General features: G+C 34.2%; 2 protein-coding genes across 2 annotated transcripts in view; one reads left to right on the top strand and one right to left on the bottom strand.

The window, feature by feature from the left end:
- The window catches only part of ajap1 (adherens junctions associated protein 1), a 125,844-nt gene extending 118,356 nt beyond the window's left edge, over positions 1-7,488 (top strand). The window contains exons 5-6 of the mRNA XM_022670982.2: positions 3,650-3,772; positions 4,916-7,488. Coding sequence (XP_022526703.2) covers positions 3,650-3,722 — 73 coding nt within the window. The 3' untranslated portion in view covers positions 3,723-3,772; positions 4,916-7,488. The remainder of the gene's footprint in view (positions 1-3,649; positions 3,773-4,915) is intronic.
- Positions 1-13,978, bottom strand: part of LOC125806063 (uncharacterized) — a 452,361-nt gene that overhangs the window by 186,922 nt on the left and 251,461 nt on the right. The window lies entirely within an intron of this gene.

Below are 13,978 nucleotides of genomic sequence, written 5' to 3'. Positions count from 1 at the left end.
TCCTTTTCGCCTGTTTATTGTATTTTATTAATTTCATTCAATGTTTTACTTTTATCTTTTTATTTAATTTTTATTTAATTTATTTTGTCCTATCTTCTTTTTCACCTTACCTTATTTCCATCACTTTCTTTTCAATCTTGGTGTTATTTTAGCCAATTTTTAGTGCTCTTTTTCTTTATTTTTATTTTCTTATTCTAACTATTTATCTCTTGTAGTGTTCGCTTCTTTTTCTAATGCTTTTTGTACTGTTTTGTTATGAAGCTCCTTATTTTAGCTTACTTGATGAAATACCTATTTTTTCATCTGTTTTTCAGTCCCTTTAAGCTGTAAATAAATTAGCTGCATAGTAAATTAGGGTTACCCTCAATGTATTACTGAGTGAAAATAAAGGTTGATTGATTGAAAAAAACAAAAGAAAACAAGTTCATATTCATAAAGAGTTTTAAGAGTTCAGAAATAATCAATATTTGGTGGAATAACCCTGGTTGGTTTTTAATCACAGTTTTTTTTCATGCATCTTGGCATCATGTTCTCCTCCACCAGTCTTACACACTGCTTTTGGATAACTTTATGCTGCTTTACTCCTGGTGCAAAAATTCAAGCAGTTCAGTTTGGTGGTTTGATGGTTTGTGATCATCCATCTTCCTCTTGATTATATTCCAACTAAGTTTTGGGAGGAGGAACATGCATTAAGCTCCTCCTCCTTCCAATTTAAATGTGGTATAAGAAAACTACTCATATTTTATTGCAAAACACAGAGAATAAAAACCATGAAAAGTGAGCATTTTCTTTAATACAGATACAGTTTTGAAGATGTATTATATATTACACTGTTATCCGCTACCAGAGAACACAGGTGAGGTCAGGCTGCTGCTTTTGGAGGTGTTGGATCTGACAGTGTTTGGGGTAAATGTGCTGAAATTGTCATTTCTGTTGGCAGTTCTGACAGGTTATCCCGTCCGTACCGCTCTCAGTACCGACCCGTCAGAAACAGTGCGGACAGGTCCGATCTCAGTTTTGCTATTTATAGGTTTATGTTTGAGTAAAATGAACATTGTTGTTTTATTCTATAAACTACAGACAACATTTCTCCCAAATTACAAATAAAAATATTGATTGAAAATCATTTAGATCATTTATTTATTGCCAAAAATGAGAAATTACTGAAATAACAAAATGATGCAGAGCTTTCAGACCTCAAATAATGCAAAGAAAACAAGTTCATATTCATAAAGAGATTTTAAGAGTTCAGAAATCAATATTTGGTGGAATAACCCTGGTTGGTTTTTAATCACAGTTTTTTTTCATGCATCTTGGCATCATGTTCTCCTCCTCCACCAGTCTTACACACTGCTTTTGGATAACTTTATGCCTTTACTCCTGGTGCAAAAATTCAAGCAGTTCAGTTTGATTATATTCCAGAGGTTTTCAATTTGGTAAAATCAAACAAACTCATCATTTTTAATAAGTGACAAAAACGTCACACCATACGTCACCAACAGAGGGTGCTGCACAGTGGTGGTGAACAGAAGTGATCATGGAATTCTTTGGTTCCTACTACGAACAAGCGTTCCTGGTTCCGGAACCTACTTTTGTTGGTGGATACGCGGCGAAAGGTTCTAAATTATCTTTACAAACCAGAACAGTGTCGGTTCCACGCCGGTGGAAAAGCGATATCAGAAAGTTTCTTTATTGGCTCTCGGTTCTGATCCCCTCAGACCCGATTGTTCCGGTTTGAGACGGTTTGACACTGTGCCAGATCCCGGTTCTCTAATGGAGTCTGCTCAGATGCAGCATCACTCCCCGAACTATCCCATAATTCTTTGCTAATATTTGAGAGCGGGAGGTTATGAGGTTGTTTCGTGTCTTTTTCTCTTCTTTCTCTCCGTCTTTCTGTTCTGAATAAATGAAGGGAAATCCTGCTGCTGTCAGACTAAACCCTCATCACTCACTGTGTTTAACCATCAGCACTGAGGCTGAACTCTGATCTCATCTAATATCATAACCTCCAATCAGAGCTTTACTTTTATTCTACTGGAGTCTATAAATAATTTAAAGATAAAAAAAGTAAAAACACTCATTGAGAAAAAGAACACTTATTAAAACCTCTGGAATATAATCAAGAGGAAGATGGATGATCACAAGCCATCAAACCACCAAACTGAACTGCTTGAATTTTTACACCAGGAGTAAAGCAGCATAAAGTTATCCAAAAGCAGTGTGTAAGACTGGTGGAGGAGAACACGATGCCAACATGCATGATTAAAAATTGTGATTAAAAACCAACCAGGGTTACTCCACCAAATATTGATTATTTCTGAACTCTTAAAACTTTATGAATATGAACTTGTTTTCTTTGCATTATTTGAGGTCTGAAAGCTCTGCATCTTTTTTGTTATTTCAGTCATTTCTCATTTTCTGTAAATAAATGCTCTAAATGAGAATATTTTTATTTGTAATTTGGGAGAAATGTCGTCTGTAGTTTATAGAATAAAACAACAATGTTCATTTAACTCAAACATAAACCTATAAATAGCAAAATCAGAGAAACTGATTCAGAAACTGAAATGCTCTCTTCATTTTTTTCCAGAGCTGCATGTTAGAGTGATTACAATATTAAAGTAAAAGGAGACAAAGAATAAAGTATTAAAACTGTTTAAATTCAGCAAATTTACCCACAGATGCTGCTGTAACTGTTGCTCTTACCTTCCTGGGCGGTTTAAGATTCACTTTCCATTTCGATCTACTGGTTGAGAATCTCAGCAGGATTAGCCAGCAGACTTCTTCTGAGGGAGGGATCTGTACCTACTGTCAAAATAATTCATTCACATGCATTACTTTGATGCCATATACACAAATCAGTTTCTCAATAGCATTTTAGCATTAAGCACACCTTAGTGTGACTCTTGCTCGACATGCATCTAACTTTGCTGGAGCGCTCCTGATGAGTGCCAGTTTCATCATTGTAACATTTTTGATGGACTTTGCAGGGACTGCACTAGAAGATACTTCCAAAGTTTTTGAAATTCTTCTTTTCGGATTGACTTTGCTCTCGAACACATTAGGAGACAAGAAATTCAAGTAATTAACTCTTGATGAGTTCAGCACAGCTGTTAACTGAAAGCCTGAATTCCACGTGACTCTACTTTATAAAGCTGACTGAGAAAATCCAGCAGAGATGTTCAAAACTGATTATCTTTGAAGAATGTAAAATATAAAAGATATTCTGGTTTGTTTAACACATTTTTGTTTGATAAATAATTCCATTAGTTTTTTTCTTCATAGTTTGAATGATTTTAGTATTAATCTTCTGTGCAGAACATTTTAAAATAATGAAAATCACCAAAAAAAAATATTTATCACCTGAAATACCACAAAAATTTTAGTTTTCAGGATTTTTTCTCCCTTTTTTACATTAAAATCATCTTATTACGTAATTTCCTTCATTCATTCCTTCAGTACAAAACAGTCTAATGCCCAAAATCTATATTCCTCTAATTGAAGACTGGCTTTAATCCATGTTTTTACAGGAAATCAGCCCACAGAGTTTCAGATCTTCAGCTCAGAGATAATAAGCACTTTTCCTGTATTAGGCTCTGGAAGAATGGAGGCTGGAGAGGTTATATATCTGTGTCTGTGTTTCTTCCAGACCGTCGCCGACTGAAAGGCAGCTAATCCCCGTGGCCTTTGTGTCTGAGAAATGGTTCGAGATCTCCTGCTGAGGGCCTTTTACTACCTGCGGGTCGCTGCAACTTCCTCAATTTGGACCCCGGTACGCTTCATTTCTCAGCTGTTTCACAATTCCACACAAATACCACAGCGTATCTCTGCAGGCCGCTGTCTGTCTGTGACTCACACGCCTTTAAAAAACGAGAAAATCTGCCTTTTATTCGGCTGCTTCTCAGAAAAATGAGAGTTATTGAATACAGTCATTTTATTTCCACTGTAATTTACACTGCAATCATGGAGACAACAGAGATAGAGCACAGTATTCACTATTTCTTGTTTATTTCTTGCTTATTTTTGTAGTGTAACAGTGGAAAACGTCCAATAATAAAATGATATATAGGCTCTGTGCATGAATTTCTACTACACTGGTGCAGAAACACAATCTATACTATATATATATACATACACTAGTGCATCTCAAAACATCTAAATATCATTGAAAAGTTGGTTAACACTTCCTTTAAACCCTGTGTTCATAATGCATTTATAATACATTATATGACATGCAGAATACCATACAATAACTGTAATAAGCCTGTAATAAGCCTATAATAACTCATAAGTACTTAAAGCGACTTTTATAACACATTATAAACTACAAGTATATAAGTTTATATAAGTTTATAAAGAAAGGGCTTATAATGCCTTATAATATCTGTTCATAAGAACATTATCAACAATAAACAGAATAGTAAATAAAATAACATTGCTGTTCCCGTAAATGAGCTGCTGGAGCTCCTTCACAGCGTCAACCAGCAGCTCAGTTTCCTCTGCTGAGAAGAGTTTGTTGAACACGTCCAGGTAGCTGCACCGTTACAATAGCAATCCACCAAAGTCAGAGCTCACCTGATCTACTCTTAAACCAATCAACGTGTCACTTGCTTATCATTCTCTTTATTTCACGCTACGCCCAAAATTAACCACAACCATGCCTTTTAAATTGCGTTTTGAGCCAAGCAAGGTGTACTTTTCCTGCCGTTATGATAGCAAAGAGACACCAATACGCCTTAAATCAAGCTGATAACATCTGTTATCAAATCTGGATTGAACTGCTAGTTTAAAGGATGTGTAAAGGACATTTTAAGCTCATTAATGTATGCAAGCATGCATAGAGCCTATTGTTTAGACTTAAGATTTGATTTTATGTCTCTAATTTATTGTTTAACATCTGATTTTCTCATTACAGGAACCCTTATTGGAAAGTCTCAACAAGGACCCATAATACAATACGAACAAAAACCTGAAAAAACCCGAACAAGTGAAGCGAAATGAGGACCCAGGAGTGGAATTGAACCGAGGCTTTTTTTTGTAAATGCGGAGGAGGAGGAGGAGGTGGAGGAGGAGGACGGGTGAAGATGTTTATTTTTCTAAGCTGATGGCAGGAGGGAGCAGTGCTACGGTCGCCAGTTCAGATTATTTTCCATATAGACTTCTTCTTCTGGTCATTTAGAGATGATACGTATACTTAGAGTTAATATATTATATACATATATTACCGTACGTGTGGACGTGTGCTGGGAGGACCGCCGCTGCAGACTACGGGATTACTGGAGGATTTATTATTATTATTATTGTTATTATTATTATTATTATTATTGTTATTATGGGCTCGCGGTTTACGGGCTGCTTTTCGGTGACGGGGGGGGTGAACAGAACTTCTAAGAACTATGTGCCAATAACGCCAATATGTGCCACTTTATGTACAGACGGATCGCGTGTCTGGGAGTGGATGGGGGAACTTCCACAGACATCACCAGAAGAGTCATTTCTGTGACGGTACTCTATATCCACCCATCCCTTTTTTTGTATAGAAACGTACAAATATGTATTTGAAATATGTTTTGAAATAGTTCAACAACGATGTGTTGCAGACGTCCAAAAATATTTATAAGGAGCACTATTTGATTAGAAAAAAATATATAAAAATGAAGGACTGAATAAAACCTCCTCGCCCAGCGTCTCAGATCTACAGTATATCACAGTGTTATATTGATATTTAGGCCCAGTTTTAAACTGAATAGTCTTAAACTCTATTTTTCTACAAAGAGAAAAATCACTCTCAGCTCTCACTCTACACCGCACCCAAACTTTCGGGACTGTTAACCCCCATCTGAGATTCTCACCTTCAGCCAGGAGACGCATTCTCAATATATATATATATATATATATATACTGAATTTTATTCCTTTTTTTGTTATTTTGTTTTGTTATTTTTTTTAAGACCACCAGGGAATTCATTACTTTTAAAAATTCCAAAAAAAAAAAAGTAATTCCAATGAATTTTTAGATCCTAAACCATGCCACATCCAGCTTATTTTTGTTTTTTTTAATTAATGTATTTAACATTTTTTATTTTTTATTTTTTTCTGTTGGATATCTAAACTCATCCGGATCAATGATGTGGATGAAGATGAGGAGTTGATTCAACGATTCAGTGAGAAGGATGTATTTTGTTCTGTTTTGAAGACCACAGTCGCATTAAATCGCTTTTATATTATTATTTTTTTCCTGCTCAGTCGCAAATTAAAAAGTTATTTATTCGCTGGGTGAGAATTGACATCTGTTGGATTACTGCACTCATCTGAATCAATGATGTGGATGAAGATGAGGAGTTGATTCAATGATTCAGTGTTTTAATGATTAAGTGATTCAATCAGGAGGAAACATTTTCTTTTGTTTATTTTTTTCTGTTTTAAAGACCACAATCACGTTGATTTAAAAATGTATATTTATTATATTATTATTTTATTTTATTTTTCTGCTCAGTCGCAAATTCAGAAGTTGTCCCAATGAATGTTTAGATCCTAAGCCATGCCACATCTAGCTTATTTTTGATAATTTAAAATGAATTAATTTATTTATTTTTGTTTTATTTTATGTGTCACTGGGTGACAATTGACACCTGTTGGATATCTACGCTCATCTGGATCAATGATGTGGATGAAGAGTCGATTCAACAATTCATTGATTCAGTGATTCAGTCAGAAGGAAACACATTTTTGTTCACATTGATTTAGAAATATATATTGGTAATACTGTTATTTTATTATATTATACTCTTTTCTGCTCTGTTGCGAATTCAGAAGTCGTCCCAATCAATTTTTTAGAATTAATTTATTTTCTTTTATTTCAATTTATGACACCTGTTGGATATCTACACTCATCTGGATCAATGATGTGGCTGAGGATTCGATTCAGTGATTCAGTGATTCAGTGATTCAATGATTCAGCCAGGAGGAAACACATGTTTTTTTCTGTTATAAAGACCACCATCGTTGGACTGCCACACTCGAGCCGATTCAGTGATTCAGTTGTTTGTTTTGTTTAAGTTCACTATTGCACTATTGATTCATAAAATCAATTACAATAACTACCATTTTTTAACAGTTAATTTTTTGTACTTATTATTATTATTATTATTATTATTATTATTTCCCGAAGCCATGTCTCATTTTATCCTTCATTAATTTCATCAAATTATAAAATTTAATTTCATGAAATTTTGTACTGATTGATCACAATTCAGCCAGGAGGCAAAATACTTTTAAATGTTGAGATTTTTTTTTGTTTGTTTGTTTTTTTATTTATATATTTTATTTTATTTTGGATTTTGCTCAACTTTCCTTCATTCTTTAAAATGTAAAGAAGATTCGCTGGTTAGGTTGAGTTGCATTCAGTTAAAAGTCTTTATTTATGTTTAATTTAATATTGAATTTATATATCTACAGTATTTATATACATTTAATTATTTTTTATTCATGCCAGCCCCAATGTATTATCATTATTTTTATTTATATATATATATATTTTTTTTCATTTTCATTCATTTCCGTCACTTACCGTATTATTATTTTTTAAAATAATTATTATTACTATTTTATTTTATTTTTTTCTGAAAACCGGTATCTGAGCTGTTGATTAGCCACACCCACCTGGATCTACAGTGAATTCTTTGAAAACCATCAAAAAGCAGATATAACAAAATTTCACCATGTTTTTTTTTGTTTGGGTGTTTTTTGCATTTTTTTTTTTATTGTCTCTTGCCAGGCCTCAAAATAATTACTATTAATATTATTATTTTGTTTTGTTTTGTCTGGATCTGCAGTGAACTGATTTTGTATTGATCGATCGATTGATTGGTTGATTGATTAATTGATGGTGTGGAAGAGTCTCTCAGTCTAAGCCTCATGTTTTTATCAGCCGTGCGCAAAACGTCCTGTTTATTCATCAGAATAAAGTGAAGAAAAAGCTTTTTCTACAGAAACTAAACTGTACAGCTGTTAGAACTCAGTTAGGCTTTAGGATTAAACACAGAATTAACTCATTTATTTTTGTGCCAAGTCTAATGTTCAGTGCCAAGTTATTGATAATGATAATGATGATGATTATTATTATTTTTATTTTTAAAAACACTCCTGTGTACCGTATATATATTATTTATTCCTATGCTCCTCAGATGAAGATGTACTGAAATATAAGAATATATGTGAACAAATGCAGAAATCTCACCTGGTGTGATACTAAAAAATATTTTTGTTTCTTTTATTTTATTTAGAATTTTAAGAACTAAACATCACTAGAAGTCTACTAAAAGTCACACAGAGATATTATGAGTTTTATTTAAATTGTTTTAAATTGCTGTCTTAATTTTTTAAAGCATATTTACCTTCATATCAGCAACAAAAATTGTAATATAACAATATAAAATACCCTCATCCAGCAGCAGCAGCAGTGATTCAGAATAGTTACTAGTTAATAGTTAATATAAAATTTGGGCATAAAATTGAACGTTCGTTTTTGAACAGACAAAACTGTGGGACGCGCAATAAAATAGTGAACTTCTAACGACAGTGTGTGTGTGTGTGTGATTGTGTATCAATGATGTGCATGTTTGATATCGACTCAAAAATTAAATAAAAAATAAGGCCAAAGAATTGTAAACATTTAGGTCGTTTCATTAAAAAAAAAAAACATAAAATTTGGTCAAAAACGTTACAAGACAGCTTAGATAAATTACAGCATATCAATATATTTGGGAGAAAACAGCTTTTTGACATCATATAGCTGATTTTGTTTTAGAACTCTTTAAGTTCTAAAAAATTAAGGTTTGAACCAATTGTGCTAAAAATGGGCATAAATTTAAAAAAGGGGGACCGACTATAAACTGATGGTGCGACTTCAGATTCATTTATTTGGACTTTTAGCTAAATTTGAACTTAATTATGGTAGTAAGTTGACTCATTCATGCTCCACTCACAAGTGTGTTCACCACTTTAGTATCCAGTACCAGTCAAAAGTTTGGACACACCATAAATTGTGTTTTTTTTTTTTCATTATTTTAAACATCATCTAAATCTAAAATTAGTAATAATCTGTATTGTAGATTAATACTAAGCTCATCCACACTATGAAGAAAAAAACAGTGGAATTATTTAATTACCAAACAAAAAAAGTGTTAAACAAACCTGAATATGATTTAGTTTTTAGACAAATTTATGAGGTAGAGTCATCTGAAATTCATGCTTTCAGTTAACAGCTGTGCTGAACTCATCAAGAGTTAATTACTTGAATGTCTTGTCTCTTAATAAAGTGTTTGAGAGCATCAGTTTTAAAGAGCTATTTAACTAAGTAAAGAAAAAATATTTCAAGTGCAGTCACCGCAAAGACCATCAAAAACGCTATAATGATGGAACTGGCACTCATCAGGACCGCCCCAGGAAAGGAAGAGCAAGAGTTACTACATGATTCCTTATGTGTTTCTTCATAGTCTGGATCACTTTACTATTCCTTTATAATGCAACTACGCATCACTGGACTTTATTACATTATTTTATTATTACATTTAATTAAAACCAAAAATTACACCACATCAAAAGATTTTCAATATACTTTCATGTTCAGTAGATCACATCATAACCGAAATGTGCAACGTCCTTTTTCACTGATTGTATCTTTGTTGCACTTGCTCCCAGGTGGTGCAACAGTCTAAGCGCTGGCTTTTAGTTGCTATGAGTGAACACCTGTGTGGGCGGAGCCTGCATAAGCCAATATAAAGAGACTACATGATGATAGTGATGATGACGATGATGATGATGATGATGATGATGGTGTTTGTTAGCATGGTAGATGTGCATGTATCTGTAATGAGGAAAATGGAAAATTTAAAGAAAGTTAAAGGGATTTTTTATAGAAAGTTAAAGGGGAAATTTAAAGACATTTAAAGGGGAAATTTAAAGAAAGTTAAAGCGGAAATTTAAAGAAAGTTAAAGGGATTTTTTATAGAAAGTTAAAGGGGAAATTTAAAGACATTTAAAGGGGAAATTTAAAGACATTTAAAGGGGAAATTTAAAGAAAGTTAAAGGGATTTTTTATAGAAAGTTAAAGGGGAAATTTAAAGACATTTAAAGGGGAAATTTAAAGAAAGTTAAAACGGAAATTTAAAGAAAGTTAAAGGGATTTTTTTATAGAAAGTTAAAGGGGAAATTTAAAGACATTTAAAGGGGAAATTTAAAGACATTTAAAGGGGAAATTTAAAGAAAGTTAAAGCGGAAATTTAAAGAAATGTAAAGGGGAAATTTATTTAAAGAAAGAAAAAGGGGAAATTTAAAGAAAGTTAAAGGGGAATGTACTGTATGTCTGTTTGACTGTGAAACAGGTTGAGTTGGACAATCAGTGCTAAACTATTCACACTTTATAACTTTATATCCATAATGTTTTTGCTAATTTAATCATATCTGTCACCGTCACAGAAAAAAAAAAAAAAAAACTTGTATTGTCATTTATAGGCCTGGAACAATATGTGTTTGTCTGGGAAATAACTGCGATAAAAATAAGATAAAAATAATATTTATAGATGAGATATTTGATGATACAAGGAGAGGGATTTCATGACAGCGACTATAAATTTTACCACAATGCCACAACCAGCTCTGTTTTTATTTTTTATTTTAATATTTACCTTTATATATGATTTCATGTGAGGTGTGTCGGTGACTGAATCTCCTGAAACTGCTCAGATATAAACTTATATTAACTTATATAACTTTAAATAAACATATATAAACTTAATTCCCCCCCAAAAAAGTATCGAAACCAAAACCGTACGACTCCTTATGAACAGAAGTGCTGTATGACTGTATTATAGAAACCTGTACATGCATTTTTATATACGGATTACTCTCTATTCTCTTTTTAGAGTTATTTTATTGTTTTTGACAGTATGATGGATTATGTTTATTAATATGTTTTGTTTACATGGCGTAAATGACCACAAAGTTTCTGTCTCAGAACATAAAGAACTGTGCCAACGTCTACACCGCTACCCACGCCAACGCCATGCCGCCGTGCCACACTGTGCCAACGACTCAATACCGTATTTCAGCAGACAGTGCAATACCTGCGTCCAGCCCTACTGAGACATCACGCTCGTTACGGGTGGCAGCGGATCTCACGCTAACGCTAACGAGGGAAACGCGGTAATTTACATAGGCTGACGAAAGAGTTCTGTAATGTTCACGTTTATTATAGTAGCAATTTATCGCTGTCAAAACAATAGCTTCTCTCTGAAACGTATCTCAAGTGTGAAACACAGAAAATATATTAATAACACACAGCATAAAACATTAAAGAAAGCTTTGAAATGTTGAATGTTTATTTTAACTCAATTTCTAAGCTACATTTGTCAAATTGTTGCTTATATACTAAAACAATGCTGTAAATCTGAAGTTGATTTTCTTGCTCCCGGGTGGCACAACAAAAGTGCTACAGGCGCCCATGTCCAGGAGTCTAAAACCCGTTTACACCTGATCACATCACGTGACGAGGATTTGGATTGAATCCACTGCATGTTTTGCACTATAAGGTGCATTTAAAATGATTTAATTTTCCCAAAAATCATCAGAGCTCCTTATAATCCGGTGCTCCTTATGTATGAATTCTACCAGTCAGGTATTAAGGAGCAGTAAAGCCTCTCTGCTGAAGTACAGAGTTATACAGGGTGACTTTTCAGTAAAGTTTCTCCAGCACTAAGGCTGAAGTGCATCTCTTTAGTGCATCAGAGTCTGATGCACGATATAGATCACATTAAAAAGATAAACATCAGATTTAGTAGGAACTCTTCATTCTCTCTGGCTGGACACCATTTGTTTTATTTTTTAAACTGAAATATTCCAATATACGTTCTGAATAATTCCAATCTGGACCACTTCAGTATGTGGTGTTGAAATGTGATATAAATCTGATTCATACAGACATTGATCATGCAACTTTTTACATGAAATCAGGAATAATGAAAAAAAGACAGAGAGAAGAAGTGAAAATGGACAGCAGCAGTGAGGAAGGGGGTTTTGGGAATGAGGTAACAGACCTCATAAGTATATATTTGGACCGATGTCTCTGTGGGCTCTTTAGTATGAGGATTATATCTGGATTAAAAAGCCAAACTACATACAAATACAGGTGCAAACCTATTTAAAATGCATTTAAAACAAATCAGGAAAAAAGACAAAGACAAGAAGTGTCCATAAAACTTATTTTCTAATAAAGTGGCCAATGTGATGATGGAGAAGATGAAACCGAAACTTTACGTGAAGCGCATCTCTTTAGCGCATCAGAATCTGATGCATAATTTAGATCACATTAAAAACATAAACATCAGATTTAGTAAGAACTCTTCATGCTCTCTGGCTGGACAATATTTGTTTTATTTTTTTTTACTAAAATAAAGCAACAAAAATTAATAAAACAATAAATCGTGAAAAAAAAAAGACTTTTTAAAAAAAAAAGAGGTCAGCCTTTTACTGTAGTGCAGCATAGTGACGGGTGAACGCCTCCGCTGTGCGTCTGATCTGCTGTAATTAATGATTAAACAGAGAAAAAGCTGTACGTCAAATTCCTCATGAAATATTTAGCGTACTTTAAGCGCAGTTAAAGTGGAAAAGGTTGTTTTCTGTGATTCTGGGGAAAGTTCTGCATTCGCAGAGATATCTCAGCTGCTTTTAGCGTCGCCCGCCGTACATCATCATCTCGACACCGATCGTCATGTGACTTTATGATTTACGACGGCGTCTAAACGGCCGAGGAGAGCACTGCCAAGCAGATCCGCTTTCATACAGTCAGATCGGATGGCGGCGGCGCTGTGACGGCTGGTGGCGAGCTGCCAGCGCCCGGGCTCCTCGCCGGTAGATTGCGGCGGACGGTGATATTTCAGCGCTGTGACAGCGGCTCCAGAAAAAACAGAGTTAACCCTCCTGTTCTGTTCTGGGTCAAATTTTAAAACTTCTTCTTCTCGCCTTAATTAGTGTAATCAGCATATAATATGAAAATGCTTCATCTCACATACAGGGGTTGAACGATGAAACTGAAACACCTGGTTTTAGAGCTCAATAATTGATTGTGGTGACGGACAGTTCTGGTGGAAACAGGAGAGTTGAGGTGCACATTGAATTCTGCGTGATTTGATCAGACGTGATTTTATGTTTTTTGGATACAATCCGGGTTAGCACCCGAACATCCCTTTCAGACAGCTTCCTCTTACAGCATCCACAGTTAATCCTGTTGGATGTGGTTGGTCCTTCTTGGTGGTATGCTGACATTACCCTGGATACCGTGGCTCTTGATGCATCACAAAGACTTGCTGTCTTGGTCACAGATGCTCCAGCAAGACGTTCACCAACAATTTGTCCTCTTTTGAACTCTGGTATGTCTCCCATAATGTTGTGTGTATTGTAATATTTAGAGCAGAACTGTGCTCTTACCCTGCTAATTGAACCTTCACACTCTGCTCTTACTGGTGCAATGTGCAATTAATGAAGATTGAACACCAGGCTGCTCCAATTTAGACATGAAACCTAAAATCCCACTAAAATGATGACAGGTGTTTCAGTTTCATTGTCCAACCCCTGTATTTGCAAACACCCCCTGCAAGAACTAAAACTACAACTAAAACAACATTGAAATGTTATTTCAATGTTTAATAACTTTTATTTTCACATTTTAACTAAAACTAGAAACTAAAAAGTTGCTATCACATTTGTAAATACCAATAAACACATTGACAACATGAACTGCAATTGAAAAACATTTGCCTGGTTTAAAATTCACATGAACATTTAAAATGTTCAAATTCTGATGGGCTCATGATTTGCTAACATTTTTAGGAACCACATTAAAATAAGACTACCTTTATAAAGGGTTTATGAATGGTTTATAAAGGAGATTATTAATGGTTAATAATTAAGCTGCAAATACT

This window comes from Astyanax mexicanus, chromosome 12 (genome assembly GCF_023375975.1).
Source record: "Astyanax mexicanus isolate ESR-SI-001 chromosome 12, AstMex3_surface, whole genome shotgun sequence".
Lineage (NCBI taxonomy): Eukaryota > Metazoa > Chordata > Actinopteri > Characiformes > Acestrorhamphidae > Astyanax > Astyanax mexicanus.
Note: the sequence above shows the minus strand (reverse complement) of the source record. Positions and strands in the feature narration are given on the sequence as shown.